The sequence below is a fragment of the Callospermophilus lateralis genome, chromosome 7, assembly GCF_048772815.1.
Source record: "Callospermophilus lateralis isolate mCalLat2 chromosome 7, mCalLat2.hap1, whole genome shotgun sequence".
Classification (NCBI taxonomy): Eukaryota; Metazoa; Chordata; class Mammalia; order Rodentia; family Sciuridae; genus Callospermophilus; species Callospermophilus lateralis.
Window position 1 is genome coordinate 5,904,888 of NC_135311.1, and position 17,315 is coordinate 5,922,202.

Sequence of the window (17,315 nt, forward strand, 5' to 3'; positions counted from 1 at the left end):
TGCACAGCCCAAGAGGCGCCACCCGGCCACACGGGAACGGAGCCTCTGGGACTTGCTAGCGTGAAGACCCTGTCCCTGTGGGCACCTCTTAGGTACCCTGTGTGAAATAAACACTTATTAAGCACCCACTGAGTTCTCTGATGTGCAGCCAGGTGGAACTTACAGGCTTGTGGTCACAGGGGTGTGTGGGGGGGTGGGGACCTGTGCATACAGTCCCACATCACTTAATGATGGGGGCACATTCCCAGAAATGTGTCTTCAGGTGATCTTGTCGTGTGAACTTTCTAGAGTTACACAGACCTACGGGGTGTAAGTCAAGCACTTGATGTGGCCTCTTGATACCATCGAGGGATGCAGTGAACAGACCGAGAGTCTGCGTGGGGGTCACACTGTTGTTCTACAGTAGGTCCTATTTAACAAGCGGGAGTACACTCTAAAACAACTATAAAACGTATCGTTCAGTAAATACGTAAATCAGAAACACAGTTGTTTGCTTGTTTGCTTATTTATTTATGTTTTGTGATACTGGAGATTAAGCCCAGGGTTTTTTTTTTAGATGTTGATGGACCTTTATTTCATTCATTTATTTATATACGGTGCTGAGGATCGAACCCTGCATCTCACACATGCTAGGAAACCGCGTGACCACTGAGCCACAACTCCAGCCTCCCAGGGGTGTTTTATTATTGAGTTACATCCTCAGCCCTTAGTTTCTTTTTTTTTTTTTCAAGTCAGGGTCTCACTGGGTTGCTGGCCTCCAATGGCTATCCACTGGCCTCCAATTGCTGTCCTCCTGCCTCAGCCTCCTGAAGCTGGGATTAGAGGTGGGCATCACCACACCTGACATTAATTATCATTATTAAGTATCATTTACTGTACATCATTGTATGTGATACACACACACACACACACACACACACAGGCTAAACAGGCTACTTGAGGGTGATGAAGCAGGATGAGCCACTGGTCCTGAGGCCCAGAGTCCATGCTTCGTGAGCTTGAATACGGTGGTCAGCTCACCGGGTACTGGTCAGTCATCTCTGGCTTGATTTCCCTCGGGCTGACTGTCTGTAAGCAGGGAACCATGCTGCCCACCGGTTCTGGCAGGACGGTGGTGGCCGGGAGGTGCACCTTCCCCACCTGGGCCTCTCGTGGGTGGCCTCCCTGGCGGTACGTATGCACACCAGCAGCGGGGGGCTCCTTGCTGACCCCTGCCTCGTCCGAGGCGCACAGGGCACCAGCTGCCGGTGGGACGCAGCCTCCGGCCACAGGTGAAGGTGGAAAGGGTCCTTCTGTGTCCCCCTCCCGCTGCCTCGCAGCGTCCTGAATGGGCTGGACCCACTTTTACCCCCGGTGCCGGGGTGGAAGCCGGGCCTGGGGCTGCCAGGGAGGCTGCCATCCTGAGCTCCCAGCCCCTGGGCAAGGTGGATAGGATGGACCCCGTTAGGGCCTTCACCCCAGCGTCACCCGGCACCACCGGAAACGCCTGTGCCCGCTGTGACGTCTCGGGGTACAGTCCAAGGGTCTGACCCGCACAGTGGCCCACGCCTGGAATCCCAGCGGCTCGGGAGGCTGAGGCAGGAGGATCAGGAGTTCAAAGCCAGCCTCAGCAACTCAGTGAGACCCTGTCTCTAAATAAAATATAAAAAGGGTGAGGATGTGGCTCAGTGGTTAAGCGCCCCTGGGTTCAATCCCTGGTACCAAAAAAAAAAAAAAAAAACAAGTCCTGTGGGCCCATCACTGTATTCCCTGGGGTGAGGTTGGGTGAACATCCTTCTGTGATTCAGAGCAGCGCCCTGAGAAAAGTGTCCGTGAAAGGATGAGCTATCCATGGTTCTTTCTTTTCTTTTTTTGTCCTGGGGATGGAACCCAGGAGTGCTGAACCATGGAGCCACATCCCCAGCTTTTAAAAAAATATTGTATTTAGAGGCAGGGTCTCGCTAAGTTCCTGAGGGTGGCTTTGAACTCGAGACCCTCCTGCCTCAGCCTCCTGAGCTGCTGGGATCACAGGTGTGCGCCAGTCAGGCTGCGCCAGTCAGTCAGGCTGTCCGCGACTCCTTCCTTGGACTTCTAGGCAGACTGTATACAAACGGTGCCCATTGTGTGTCGGTGCTCCTAGGCTGCCTGCGACTGTGCCTATCCACTCTCCAGCTGATGGAGGGCTGTTGCTGGCCTTGCAGTGGGGCCACCCCCCGGCAAACCGTCCTTTTTGATAGCGTCTCCGTCCGTCATGAAGACGTCAAATCTGAGGTGCTTCTTCAACTGCACGATCTGTGCAGGAACTTGATGTCCGTGATGGGTTTCATCCTTAGGGCTGCTGTATCTGGTGGAAAACGGGGAAGTGAAAAGATGGGTAGTGATAGGGAGGGTCTGTGGGTCTTCTGAACCTCATTCAGTCACAGATGGAAATCAGTATGTGACCATGTGACCGGATGTGGCAAGCTGTCACCTTCCTCAGGCTCCCGTTGGATCCTCTCGAGGGCAAGGCGCCTAATCATGTCCTCTTCACTGATGCCTGGCTTCCGGGGCTCCTGCATGTTGGTTGCATGTAGGACGGAGAGAGGGGGCCTCCCTTGCCCACGGTGGAGCAAGAGGAGTCCAGAGGGGGGTCACACTGTGACGTTCACTTAGCTCTCTCTTCCGGCAGCCAGGGCTCTTGGGGTAGGGAGATTGGGTGAGTGGCTGCCACCTGTCCTGGCTGTCCATCTGTCCTTTCCCTGATAGCCTCAGAGAAGAGGGTGCCAGGTGGAGGACTTTGGCGCCAAGTGGTGAGCTGAGAGGAAAGTTGAAAGGCGTTTGTGCAGCCAGGCAGGGCCGACGCCAGGCAGAAGCTGTCTCTGCCTCTGGAGGCCTGTGTCCCTAGTCCCTGGACGATGGCCTGCGTCTTCTAGGGACAGCCAGACTCCTTGGCCTGGGGCTAGAGGCCCCCTGGGAGCCACTGGTCCTTCCGCCCTCTGTCCTGGGGGCCATCTCTGGTGGGCTGGGAGGAAGGACGGGCCCCACGCAGGAGATGGCCAACTCTTCCCCAGCAAAAAGGTTTCGCAGACCAGAGGGACACTTGTGCTTGTCCCCAGACCCAGGAGCACGGGCAGGGAGGTGACATCAGGTGCTTGGCCTTTCTGACATCTCTGGTCAGGTTTATTGCCGCGGCTTGCGAACACGTCGTCCTCCCCTTGGTTTAGGGATCAGGTGGGCTTAATAGGAGAACCGGCTGTGTCCCCGGCCCGTTTCCGCAGCTGGTCGGGTCGATTTAACTGATGGGTTAATAACTGAGTGCGAGGTGGCTGGGATAATTTTTATCTTAGATTCTGTGAATCTATAACCCTGTCCTAAAGCTGGACTAGAAAAAAAAGGTATTTGTTCCGCTAACCTTTAATCCCCTTTCTCTTGAGTAGTGGCACACACAATATTTTTCAAGGGGTGGGTGATGTGCTTTGTCTTTTTGACTTTCCAGTAACTTTTTCTTGGGTCCCTAGAATACAAACAGCATCACCACAGAGGTTTAGTAGAGAGGCGTCGGGGACCAGAGGAAGTGTGGGACACACCGCCAGAGCCCCGGTTCACATCGCAGGTGCGCCTCTATCTTACAGGTCATCTCGGGCGAGTCTCCTGGTTCTTCAGGGCCTGGGTTGCCGTTTATAAAGTAAGACCCTAAGGACCCTGAGATTCTGAGACTTCCTCCAGACCTGTGTGTGCCAGGGGCCCTGCTGGTGCCGTTCCTTCCTTCACTCAGGGGCTCTGTGTGTGCAGGCAGGTTCCCAGAGCTGGACCATGACAGAGCGCCCACCAGGCTCCGTGGCCCGCGCCTATCATCCCTGACGCTGAGGTCGGTAGATTGCAAGTTCGAGGTCAGCCTTAGCAACTTAGCAAGACTCTGTCTCAAAAAGTAAAAAGGGGCTGGGGGTGTCGCTACGTGGTAGAGCGTGTCTCCGGGGTTCAACCCCCAGGACCTTCACAAACACACACACAACACAACACAACAGGTGCCTCATCTTGTGGTGCCTGGAGTCTTGGGGGAGACGGACTGGGAATGGGTAGTGGCACGGCAGTTGGGATAGGTGACGTGGTGGAGAGGCCTCATCTAGCTAGGGGGACGGGGGGGCTTCGGGGTAAGGGGTACTTAATGCTGAGACCAGAACTAGGGGACTTTGTCATGGGCATGGGGCAGGGGAGGAGCACTGTGAGAAGAGCACTGTCTGGGGGACAGTGTAGCCCTTGAAGGGTCTCCTCTTTTCTCTTTCTTTCTCCTTCTTCTTCATCTTTTTTTTTGGTGTAAGGGAGTGGGCCCAGGGGTGCTTGACCACAGACCACATCCCCAGCCCTTTTTACATTTTCTTTAGAGACAGGGTCTCGCTGAGTTGCTCAGGGCCTCGTTAAGCTGCTGAGGCTGGCTTTGAACCCGTGATCCTCCTGCCTCAGCCTCCTGAGCCCCTGGGATGACAGACATGGGCCACCACCCCTGGCCCCTTGAAGGGCTGCGTTGTGTTGTGTTTGTTTGTTTGTGTGTTTGTTTGTTTCACCAGGGGAGTGGGATGGCTAGATGGTGGCTTGAGAAGGCACATCCTGGCAGCCAGGGGGGGGTGGCCAGTGTCCTTATCCGGGCAGAGGTGTCCTGGACGGTGACAGATTCCAGAGTTGGTCAGTACTAAAGCCTCTGCGGCTTCCCTGGGCCACGAAGCTCTGTCCCGTTTCAGGGCGCTGTGGCTCACTGAGTGTTCTCCCTCCCCCAGAGATGGCCGGGGACGTGCTGAGGAGCCTGCCAGGGGCCAGCGTCACCCTGACCTGCCCTGGGGAGGACCTGGGGGCCAACGCCACCGTCCAGTGGGTGCTCACTGGCTCACACCCCAGGAGCTGGGCCAGCGTAGGAAGGAGGCTGCTGCTGAGGTCGGTGCGCTTCGACGACTCTGGGAACTACTCCTGCTCCCTGGACGGCCACCCGGCTGGGACGGTGCAGTTGCTGGTGGACGGTGAGTGTCCTCGGGGCTCTTGATAGCCCGGCTGTGCGCCTTCTAGGAAGACTCCTTGCTTGGTCCTTTAAAGTCCTGTGATTTCCTTGGCCCAAGAATTTGGGGGCAGGGCTCCCTGATGTCTCTCGGTGCCCCTGGAGGTGTCCTCCCACCAACCCTGAGAAGGAGGGCAGTATTTATCTCCCGCTGAGGGGGGCCTCTGGCTGGTGGAGAGCACTGTCTGTCTGTCCTGCCAGTGGACTCTTGACAGCGTGGGGCCCAGAGCCAGACAGCCTGGATTCGAGTGTTCCTCCTTCACACGTAGCTTGACTTCGGCTCCTCAGATCTCTCTGGCAAAATCAAGTAAATTTTCTGACCTTGGAGTATCTCAAAGGTGAAATGGAGTGTGGGGTTGGTGGCCGCCACCTGTAAGGTAACTCGGGAGGACGGCAAGTTGGAGGCCAGCCTGGGCAACTATGGAAACCCTGTCTCCAGACAGATCACAAAAAGAGTAGGGGGTGTATCTCAGGGGCAGAGTGCCGGGTTCAGTCCCCAGCACCAAAAGGAAAAAGAAAGAAAAAGATGGAGCAAGAATTCTCCCGCAGACGCGACTGCTCTCACAGAGCAGCTCTCCTGACTTTTAGAATTAGCTCCTTCCGCTGGGCGCGGTGGTGCTGCCTGTAGTCCAAGCTGCTCGGGAGGCTGAGGCAGGAGGATCACCAGGTCAAAGTCAGCCACAGCAACTTAGTGGTACCTTAAAGCAACTTAGCCAGACCCTGTCTCTACATAGAATATTAAAAAGCTGGGGGTGTGGCTCCGTGGGTAAGCGCCTTTGGGTTCAATCCCCAGCACCAAGAAAGCAAAGCCCAAAGCCTCCTTCCCATCCAGATGAAGACTTTACCCAGCCAGTGCCCTGTGCGCGAGCCCGGTGCTAGGCCCTTCCTTGTTTCTCATGTAGTCCTCCCAGCAACCCTGAGAAGGAGGGCAGTATTTATCACCATTATTATCATCAATTCATCTTACAGGTGAGGAAACTGAAGAGAGGCTGGGACTTACCCACAACCAGGTCTTCATGATTCCAAAAATCCCTATTTTTTTTTTTTTTTAATTTGGACAGAAGGTTCAAAGGTGGCGTCTCCCTTCCCTTGCCCAGGATCCTTTATCCAGTTTGACACAGGACTTTCATATTTTAATTGTATAGCCTCAGCTAGGCAGGGTGGCGCACACCTGGAATCCCAGTGATTGGGGAGGCCGGGGCAGGAGGATTGCAGGTTTGAGGCCCGCCTCAGCAACTCAGAGGGACTCTGTCTCAAAATAAAAAGAGCTGGAGATGTAGCTCACTGATAAAGCACCCCTCAATTCAATCCCTAGTACTGCCCCCAGTCCCCCCCCAAAAAAAAAATACTTGTCATCCATTAGGATATCTGTGTGAGCCTGAGTTTTAGCTGCAGAGTGGCCAGTCCCCTCAGCAGGGAGGCTGTGCACGCCTGTGAGGTCAGGCGTCTCAGGGGAAGCCCTGCGGCTCCTCAGCCTGCTGTTCTCTCCTTCCAGTTCCTCCCGAGAAGCCCCGGCTCTCCTGCTTACGAAGGAGCCTCCTCAGCAGCGTGGTCTGCGAGTGGAGTCCTCGGAACCCCCCCTCCCCCACCACCAGGGCTGTGCTGCTGGTGAAGAAGCTGTAAGTAGCCTGGGCTGGGCTGGGTGTGTGTCTCCTTCTCACCCAGGTCCCCAAGCCGAGGTGAGCTCCCACAGGAAGGCAGAACTGGCCGATTCTAATAAATAAATTAAGAACAAACAAACAAACAAAACTTTTACTTCGAAACAGGCTCTGGCTAAGTTGCTGAGGCTGGCCTTGAACTTGTGATCCTCTTTCCTTAGCCTCCTGAGTCTCTGGAATTACAAGCCTGCACTACTGTGCCCAGCTGAGGGATCGCAAAATTTTATCAGTAAAAAGTAATTCCTGGAGCCGAGCGCGGTGGCACCTGCCTGTAATCCCGGTGGCTCGGGAGGCTGAGGCAGGAGGTTCAAAGCCAGCCTCAGCAAAGACAAGGCGCTAAGCAACTCAGTGAGACCCTGTCTCTAAATAAAATACAAAATAGGGCTGGGAATGTGGCTCAGTGGTTGGGTGCCCCTGAAGTTCAATCCCCAAGTATTTCCTCCACCAAAAAAGTAATAGCCGGGACTGGGGGCGGAGCCTGTGGTAAGAGTGCTTGTGTGAGGCCCTGGGTTCAATCCCCAGCACCAAAATAAAAACCCCAAACCAACCAACCAAACAAACAACAACAAAACAGATGAAGAAACTGAGGTTCAGAGAGGTCTTTTAGCTAGAAAGTGGCTCTGTTGGGAACCCAATTCCAGGTGCCTGGTTTCAGCTCCGGGTACCTGATTTGGGGTGTTGCTCTGAAGAAGATGCGAATGGGAGAGGGAAGGCCAGCCAGTTCTTACCCGTGTCTGGCCCCGAGAGTGTGTCGGGCTCTTTCTATATGGAGGCAGGTGACAGGAAGTGGTCATGGATGGAGAATTGGAACTGGCACTAGTGGGGCCAGAAGTCATGCCTGCCACTTCAAGGTGGCATAAAGCGTGGGCGTGGGACACGTGGGATGGGCCGGGGCAGAGAAGTGGAGGCCTGGAAGGCGCGCAGCACGGATCCCCACTCCAGTGTTGCCGGGTCTGTCCTCGGACCCAGGGCTCCTCCGTCGGTCTACGCTGCCGGCCATCAGGGCACAGCAGTCCCCACTTCTCCTTCCCAAGGTTTCAACTACCCTTGGTCCACTGTGGCCTGAAAATATCAGGTAGAAAATTCTAGAAATCAACAGTGCATACGTTTTAAATTAAGCCCCTCGGAGTAGCCTGGTGGAAGCGTGTGCCGTCCTGCCCGGGTGTGGATCCTGCGTTTCAGCCCAGCAGTCGGCCTGCGTCATGACCTCGCCCCATCCCTGGGACCGCCTCCCTGATCCGTGTCTGTGTTCCTCTAACCCTTGTCTTACTCGGCAGTGGCCCAGGGTAGAGATGCAGGGGGCCCTCGGACAGGAAGGGACAGACGACTCTGGTTCTGTGGCAGCGCTGGGGGCATGTGGGCGGAGCGTGGCAGGTATAGGGTTTGGCACCGTCTGGGACTTCGGGCACTTGCTCGGGTTCTTGGGACACACTCCCTGCAGACAGAGGACTACTCTGCCAAAAAATCAGAACAGTGACCTCCACACGGTGGCTTGGCTGCCACTTGTCTCCAGAGAGTTGCTGGGAGGCCTGGCGGTGTGTCTGTGTAGATCACCCCCCTGCAAAAGACACAGCTGCTCTGGGACCATTAGTCCACGCTTCTCCATAGACAGCACGCTCTGCCCACCGCCTGGCGGCTCCAGACCAGTGTCAGAAAACTGGGTTTATTTTTTGGTAGCAGAGATTGAACCCAGGGGCGCTTAACCACCGGAGCCTCACCCCCAGCCCTTTTTATGTTTTATTTTGAGACAGGGCCTCACTAAGTTCTCCGGGCCTCACTTTTGCTGAGGCTGGCTTTGAACTCCCCATCCTCCTGCCTCAGCCTCCTGAGTCGCTGGGCTTACAGGCGCGTGCCCCGGCACTGACGGATTCACATTGGACACTTCATCTCGAATACTCTATTGACAATACGGAGGGAGAGGACCAGGTGTCTGGCTCCACGTCCTCCTCCTCCAGTGGAGAGGGCAGTGGGGATGGGGCTGCCAGAGCTCCAGGGACGGGGCCATCCAGGCCCCACCCGGGCCGGCGACTCTGGGGCCCAGGAAAGCGGTTCTGGTGTGTTCTGCTTTCTGTTTCGGGCATGACACTTTCACATCCTCCCCGGCACCCGCCCAGCCTGTCACCCAGCAGCGCCTGAGAGTGGGGCTCCCGCCTGGGCTGGGGGAGGCAGGATGGGCGCCCGCGGGGCACAGCGGGGCACAGACGGGCCCTGCCTCCTGGGGGGTGGGACCGAAGCCTGAGAGGTGCAGGGGACGCAGAGCAAGGGTGGCTGTCGCTCCCCGGGGCCAGGCTCCCAGAAGCAGTTTGTCCCGCCCCCCGCCCCCCCCCCCCCCCCCCCCCCCCCCCCGAGCCCAGGAGCCGCGTTAGAGGCTGGTGATCTGTCCCCCGCAGCAGGGCGAGCGGCCGCCACGGCCCAACATGCCCGCACACGGGCACGGGGGCGAGGCTCCCTTGCTGACTCACCTGCTGGAACCCGCCACCTTCCTACAAAATGCTTCTAGCTCCGAGTTCCTCTGCGACACCCAGCATCTCCATGGGGTGCTTCGTCCCCAAGGGCAGATCATTTTTGTCGTTGCCCTGACACCAGGTCAGAGGCTCGGCCTCCCTGCCTCTGCGAGTCTGTGTCCCCCGTGGAGCCGGGAGCACGGATCCTGCCCCAGCGCCAGCGCTCGGGGCCCCTGATGCCTCAGGGACAGCTGAGCCCCTCCTGCAGCACCTCCCGCCATGCCAGGGGCCATGTCCTAGCCACGTTAGTGTTAGTCCTTTGTCCCTTTGAGGTGGGACTGTGCATGGTTTTCAAATGACAGCACAGAACCTCGAGGCTGGTTGCAGGAGTCACTCGGAGGCACGAAAGCTAAGGAGAGCAGATGACCCCGAGCTGGGATCCGAGCCCCGGGATCCGACTCAGAGCCTGCGCGTCTGACCCCGGCCCGGGCCCTCTTCCCCTCTAGAGGAAGCACAGAAACGGTAGCAGGCCCCACCCCTTGTTTTGTGACCAACAGCGAGAAAGTCCCAGCGGAAGACTTCCGGGTGCCCTGCCAGTATTCTCAGGACTCGCAGAAGTTCTCCTGCCAGCTGGAGATCCCAGAGGGGGACAAGTCCTTCCACATAGTGTCCTTATGTGCGGCCAGCAGTGCCGGGAGCAGGTCCAGCGACCCCGAGGCATTTGAGGGATATGGAATCCGTAAGTGAGCTCTCCTCTCCCCAGCCCCACGAGTGTTTTTTTGTTTTTTTTCTTCTCTTTTGACATAATATTTCTTTTTCTTTTTGGTGCTTTTTGAACCTAGGGATGCTTGATCACTGAGCCACATCCCCAGACCTTTTTTAAAATTTTGAGACAGGGTCCGGCCAAGTTGCTTAAGGCCTCACTAAGTGGCTAAGGCTGGCCTCCAACTTTTGATCCTCCTGCTTCGGCCTCCCACGTCACTGGGATTACAGCCTTGCACCGCTCTGCCTGGCCCCTGATTTAATATTTCTCATCCATTCCTTGGAGGGGCAGGGAAGGAGCGGTTGAGGGGTTTGGCTAGCCGGAGCCCTTTTGGGCATTGACGGATGAGGGTCCTGTCAAGATGCGTGTGTGGGGCTGAGGGTCTGGCTTTAGCGGCAGAGCGCTTGCCGGGTGTGTGCAAGGCTCTGGGTTTGATCCCCAGTGTGGAGGAGGAGGGCAGATAAATAAAAAGATGGGCATGGAGTCGCCTGGTCTGGGGCAGGGGCTCCTGCCGCCCCACGGAAGCCACGTTCCCTCTCACAGTGCAGCCTGACCCGCCCACCAACATCATGGTCACAGCTGTGGCCGAAAACCCCCGCTGGCTCAATGTCACCTGGGAAGACCCCCTCTCCTGGAACTCCGACTTCTACAGGCTGCAGTTCCAGCTCCGGTACCGGGCCGAGCACTCCAAGGCCTTCACCACGTGGATGGTGAGTCCATCTACTGTTTCTGAACAGAAAGGCGCTACAGACACTTGAGGCTCCTAAAAAGGGGGCGAAGGAAAAGGAGTGACCTTCCAGGGCCTGCCTGGCTGCTCCCCGGGCGGCCTGGACGGGAATTCTAACCCACGAGTCTCGGCCGTCTCATTCACAAAGTGGGAGTCATGCCGCTGGGCTGTCCCTTCACAGCTGGTTGGCCAGAAGGGTCACATCAGGGTGGCCGGGACTCGGGCTCTGGGCACATCGGGGAGGGCTGTCAGGATTCCGAGTCGCTGTGCCTCCTGCCCTTAGGTCAAGAATTCCCAGCATCACTGCGTCATCCACGACGCCTGGCGCGGCTCCAGGCACATGGTGCAGCTTCGGGCCCAGGAGGAGTTTGGACTCGGCTCCTGGAGCGCGTGGAGCCCCGAGGTCACGGGGGTTCCGTGGACAGGTACCTCGCGGGCCTGGGGGGAAGGCGGGGGTGGCTTGTTAGCGGATCAGCAATGTGGTGCTCTAAGGCAGGTCACCCCAAAGCTGGTGCCTGAAACAGCAACCATTTATCGGCTTCAGACTCGGCTGGTCTTGCCGCGAGGTCTGGAGGGGCCAAGGTGAACCCGCCCGGGGCTGGTGGTGGGGGCTGCCGGGCCCTGCTCTTCCCCACACCTTCCCCGAGGCCACCCAGGCTGGGGACGGGGACTCCCAGAGCAGCCGAGAGGAGCTCAAAGGATCGTACGTGTTTACTCCACCGCAGTTACTAATGCTTTTTATTTTTAAAAAGGTGATAAAGAGTAATCTTCATTGCTTTGGGGCGGATTATTGAAATTAACACGTTAGTGATAAAATTAAAAATTCCACAAAAATATGAAGAGAATAACTATTAACAGTATTTTCCCTTAGCAAAAACCAGTGGGCATACTTTAGTTTTTAAAAAATACATTTATGTGCGTGTATTTACATATTATATATAATTATATATATAAAATATTGTGCCAGATGGTGTATAAAACCTGTGATCCCAGTGACTCGGGAGGCTGAGGCAGGAGGATTGCAAGTTTGAGTGAGCCATTTAGCAAGGCTCTAAGCAATTCAGCAAGGCCTTGTCTCAAAGTAAAAAAATAAAAGGGCTGGGGCCAGGTGTGGTGGCGCACACCCTTAATCCCAGAGGCTTGGGAGGCTGAGGCAGGAGGATCAGTGGTCCTGGGGATGAGGCTCAGTGGTCGAGTGCGCCTGAGTTCAATCCCCAGTGCCAACCAACCAACCAACCAACAAAAAACCCAAAAAACAAAGAAAAGGGCTGGGGATGTAGCTCCCTGGTAGAGTGCTCCTGGGGTCATCCCCAGTGATACACTCCCGCCATTCTACTTTCTGTCTCTGAATTTGAAGTCTTATAAACAGATTTCCTGCCTAGCTTCAAATGTTTTATTTTTCCAGTTTTTTTTTTTTTTTTTTCTTTTCCCTCTTTGTTACTGGGGATTGAACTCAGGGGTTCTTAACCACTGAGCCACATCCCCAGCCCTTTTTATATTTCATTTAGAGACAGGGTCTCCCTGAGCTGCTTAGGGCCTTGCCGAGTTGCTGAGGCTGGCCTTGAACTTGCAATCCTCCTGCCTCAGCCTCCTGAGCTGCTGGGATTATAGATTAGACGTGGGCCACTGTACCCAGTATGTTATCAAATTTTTTTGAAAATGTACTGTTTGCTAACTGCATGATTAATTTTTTTTTAACACCCACAGGAGGTGTTTTGTTTGTGTTGGGACTGGGGGGTTGAACCCCGGGGTGCTTAACCACTTCCTGCGTTGCTGGGATTAGAGGCGTGTACTACTGTGCCCAGTTTGGAGGTTTTTATAAAAAGAAAAAATTAAGAATTTGTATCCAATTAATACAGAAGGCTTGAGAAGCTGAGGCAGGAGGTGTGCAAGTTAGGCCAGCCTCAGCAACTTAGCGAGGCCCCAAGCAACCTGCAGAGACCCTGTCTCAAAATCAAAAATCAAAAAAAAAAAAAGACTGGAGATGTCACTCGGTGGAAAGTGCCTGGTTTCAGTCCCCAGGACCCAAACAACAACAGCAGCCAGACCCCCAGAATGCCCAGCAGAGGCCCGCGGCCCGCGTCCTCCTTTGCTGGTCCTCCTTTCTGGAGGAAGCCGCTTGACTCTGTTTCTAGGTCTTCTGCTGGTGCCCTGGTAACGCTAGTCTTTCTTCTTTTTTATTTCTTTCCTTTCCCCCTCCTTAACTCTAAGGGACAAGCTCAGATGAGTGACTTTTCCCCCTGATAAAACCACTGGAGACTTTATCTAGCAGACCTAGAATGCAGGTATCTCCCTGACCACACCTGGTCAGCTGGCCTCTCTTTGAAGCTTCCAGAGATAAAGAGCTCACCCCCAGCATTCTTCTTGTGGAACACCTTCCAGGCTGGATTTTTTTTCTAACCCTGCAGCACAGTCGAGAATCAAATTAGTCATTCATTCTTTTTCTCCTTGTTGGTACTGGAGACCCAGGGGTGCTTAACCACTGAGCCACATCCCTAGCCTTTTTTTTTTTTTTTTTTGATTTTTAATTTTGAGACAGGGTCTTGCTAAATTGCTGGGGCTGGACTTGAACCTGGGATCCTCCTGCCTCAGCCTCCCCACTTGCTGGGATTACAGGCATGCACCACGCCCACTCAATTAGTCATTCTAAATCACTTAGCAATTAAAAGAATAAGGTCAGACAGGCACCAGGAGGCACGCCTGGGATCCCCGCAACCCTGGAGCCTGAGGCGGGAGGTCATAAATCCAAGGCCATTCTGGGAAAGTTAGGAAGACCTTCAGCATTCAATCTATCGAGACCCTGTCTTAAAATAAAAAGGGCTGGGGATGTAGCTCAGTGGCAGAGCACCCAAGAGGTCAATTCCCACTACTGTATTTAAAAAAGAAAGAAAAGAAAAGAAAAGAAAAAAAGTCCTGATTTAATAGCTGTTGATTGATGGTGGTAAAGTGTGCCCGACATGAAGTCTGTTACTGTGACGGTTTCGAGTGTGCATCTTTGTGGCTTTAAGTTCAGGCGCAGTGTGGTGCCAGCATCACCGCCGTGCACCTCCAGAACCTTCTTATCTTGCAAAACTGGAACTCTGTCCCTCCCCAGGATAATTCCCCATTCTCCCATCCCTGCCCCAGCCCCTGGCAGCCCCTGACATTCTGCTCTCTGTCCCTGACTGTGACGACTCCAGATCATTCCTTTGGTTTTGAGACAGGGGACAAGTGGAGCCACACGGGACGTGTCCTTTGGTGCCCGGCTCATTTCGCGGCCTGTGACTTGTCTTCAGGGCCCACCCACGTGGCGGCCGGGGTCAGAATCTCCTCTGGAAGGCGGTGGTGGGCTGCTGTGCAGAATCACGCCTCTGGTGTCCTTGTTCCCCTGTCCTGGGGCACTTGGGCTCTTCTGTCTTGGCTTTGTGAGTGACGCTGCCATGGACAAGGCCGTACAGAGCTGTTGGAGTTCCTGCTTTCGGTTCTTTTGAGTCGACACCCAGAAGTGGAATTTCTGTGTCACGTGGCGATTCTATTTTTAATTTTTTGAGGAACTTCTGTCTCTTGGCTGCTCCCTTTCATATCCACTGCGGAGTGCACAACCCACCTCTCCCCTGACACCAGTTATCTTCTTTGCCTTTGGGCCCTCCCCTCCCCTCTCCCTTCCTTTCTTTATCTCTCTTTTTGAGACAGAGTCTCAGATTCCTGGGCTTAAGTGAGCCTCCTGCCTCAGCCTCTCCAGTAGCTGTGGTTACAGGTGTCCGCTTAGTTTTTGTTTTTGGTACCAAGAATTGAACCCAGGGGCACTTCACCACTGAGCCACGTCCCCAGCCCTATTTTGTATTTTATTTAGAGACAGGGTCTCGCTGAGTTGCTTGCTAAATTGCTGAGGCCGGCCTTGAACTCGAAATCCTCCTGCCTCAGCCTCCCAAGTCTCTGAGATTATAAGTGTGCGCCGTCACTCCCAATTTAGAAGGTCTTCTTATGTGGGCCAGCGCTGGCCTTGCTCTGTCCCCTGGGCTCCTCCGAGCCCAGCCTGCTCTCTGAATTCTTCCGGAGTTCTCAGAAGACTAAGATCTGCTTGCGCTCCTCTTGCCAGGCGGCCGCATGGGGTGGTTGGGAGTTTCTCATTGGCTCGTCACCTGCCCCCGAATCTGGTCTCATTTGTGGACGTATCTCTTTCAATTGTTGGCATCCTCTCTTCTTGTGGAAGATGCTCTAGCAGGGGCCATCTGGGCAGCTCTGGGGACTGTCTTGGACTTTCCAGCCTTGGCTCATGTGCCGGAGTGACCCCGCGAGCTCAGAGAACCTGGTTCCTCCTCCTGAGCAGCTGGAGAGTTGAGCTCCTGTCCCGCGGGTGGACGGCATCCTCACGCCCCCGCGATGAATTCACCCACGGAGGGTGGGTGAGACCAGGGGGACGCAGGATGGGATGGGGGCAGGTCGGGGAGAGTGAGAAGGAGGTTGGGAGACCAGGTGAGGCGTGTTCTCCTGCCGGTGGCCGTGGAGTGGTGTGACTGTTAGGGACATGTCAGTGCTCCAGGGACTCTATCCCGGGGCTTCCTGGTACCAAGGACCTTCAACACCGAAAGTCCAGACAAAAAGGACGCTGCCCGGAGGGTCTGAGTGGCGGAGGAGAGGCCGGCCTTGGCCTGGCCCTGAGGGAAGCTGTGTAGGTGCCAGGGGTGGAGGAGGGGCGCAGGGCCTGGACTTCACAGGTGCTGGGGACACCAGGGTGCAGCGTCTGCACCAAGGTGTGTTTGTGGGGACCAGTGGGCCGTGTGTGTGTCTCTCCCTCTCTCTCTCTCTCTCTCTCTCTCTCTCTCTCTCTCTCGTACTGGGGGTCAGACCCAGGGAGCTGTACGGCAGCCCAGCCCTTTCTGGAAAACTTTATTTTGAGTCAGGGTCTTACTAAATTGTCCACAAAGAGCCTCAAACTCGATTCTTCCTCCTCGGCCTCCCCAGTGGCTGTGGTCACAGGCCTGTGTCACTGTGCCTGGTGCTTGGTCCGGTCTCCCGCGTGTCCTTGAACCTGCCCATTCCCGCCGGGCGTGCTGGCCCACCACCCTGCCTACCTGGGGCAGAGCACTGGTCTGTGGGGAGACAGACTTGGGTCCAGCTGCTGACCCTGCTCCTAGGACCAGCCCGACCTTGGGGGAGTCCCTAACCAAGCCCCGGGTGGCCCGTCTGTCAAGTGGGGGTGGTAAGGCTTGCCTCAAGAACCCCCAACCCAGAGCCTCCCTTGTGGGGCTGGGAGGCCTCCATGATGGGAAGGAGCGGGCACAGAGCCGGACTCGTGGTCAGCGTGTAACAAACGCCGGAATCAGCTGGCCCAGACACCTGTGGGGCCTCTCTCTGCGGCAGGTACTTGGCTCCACCCAAGCCCAAGGCATCGCGGTGGCTCCCAAACCTCTGGGCCTTCCTGTCCGGGGACAGACACCGCGACCCACCCAGCTCCAGAGCTGGGAGCCAGACCACCTACCTGGTTCAGCTGCTGTCCATCTCAGCAGAACCTGACCGTTGACCCTCCAAACCCGCCTCCTGCTTTTGTGTTCAAGCACTGTGCGTCCTCCACAAGACTGTCACCTGTCACCTCCCAGACACCACCCATGACCCCTGTGGCTCTCCCCTGAGCTTGGTGTAGAGGCCTTTGGGACAGCCTTGCTGACCACCCAGTCAATCTCCCTGGAATAAGGCCATTCGTCCACTCATTCATTTTGTTCATGAATTCATTCTGTTTTGAATATAGACAACTTGGAACTTGGTAGACAGAAGCCACCGCCTGTCTTTCTGGTCCTGGGGGTTGTCCCCAAGGGTGCTCCCACCGAGCTGCGCCCCAGCCCTTCTCGTTTTGAGATGGGGTCTTGCTGGATGCCGCCACTGCGCCTGACCAGAAATGACCTTTATTTACAATGAGATGCCACACTCACGCTGGGAAGTCTCTCTTGGGCAGAAACAGGGCCACCTTCTTCACCTTGATTCATGATGATGCAAATTGCCACCCCCCACACCTCACAGGGACAACAGAGTCTGAGTCACACTATCTTCAGGGGCATGTAGGGAGCTTTTAAGAAAGTTTCATTAGAGCTGGGCCCAGGGGCGCACACCTGCAATCCCAGAGACTTGGGAGGCGGAGGCAGGAGGATCGCAAGTTCAGGACCAGCCTCAGCAGCCTAGTGGGGCCTGCCCCTGAGTTAGTCCCCAGTACCGAGAAGAACAGCCTCGTATTCTGTTTCACATCTACGTGAGAAACGTTCTATTCATTCTGCCAACATTTTTGGTCATTCCAGATAACACCAAAATGAATTTCCCACCTTGTCCCCAGAACTCTGAACCACAAGGAGAAGGTCGAACACGCTGAGACACACGTGACGCCGAGGCAGGACGCAGGGCGGAAGCTGCACACTGACTCGTGCCTTCCCCTGCTTTGGGGGTCTTTATAACCCTGGGGACTGAGTCTCATTGCCAGGTCCTGAGGCCGCAGGTGTAGGAAGGGCCTGTGAGGTTCGGGGCGTGCTGAGCAGGGCCTGGGACACCTCTATCCTGAACGGCCGACTGTGGTTGCTGTGTGCTCTGTTTAGTGCGCCACCAATGCCCTCTACATGCTCTGTTGGTCCCTCAGTCACTCCCTCCCAGGAGTCTGTTTTCCATTAGGCTGGGCTGTGAGAACCCCCCTCCCACCAAAACAAACTGGACCCCTCCCATGAATTTGAGGTTCAATTCTGGACGAACTTGCTGGGTG

General features: G+C 55.6%; 1 protein-coding gene across 2 annotated transcripts in view; it reads left to right on the plus strand.

Annotated features, from left to right (window-relative positions):
* Positions 1-17,315, plus strand: part of Il6r (interleukin 6 receptor) — a 45,139-nt gene that overhangs the window by 15,858 nt on the left and 11,966 nt on the right. For both annotated transcript variants that reach the window (XM_076862044.1, XM_076862045.1), the window contains exons 2-6: positions 4,731-4,967; positions 6,498-6,621; positions 9,662-9,843; positions 10,411-10,577; positions 10,878-11,019. In XM_076862044.1, coding sequence (XP_076718159.1) covers positions 4,731-4,967; positions 6,498-6,621; positions 9,662-9,843; positions 10,411-10,577; positions 10,878-11,019 — 852 coding nt within the window. The remainder of the gene's footprint in view (positions 1-4,730; positions 4,968-6,497; positions 6,622-9,661; positions 9,844-10,410; positions 10,578-10,877; positions 11,020-17,315) is intronic.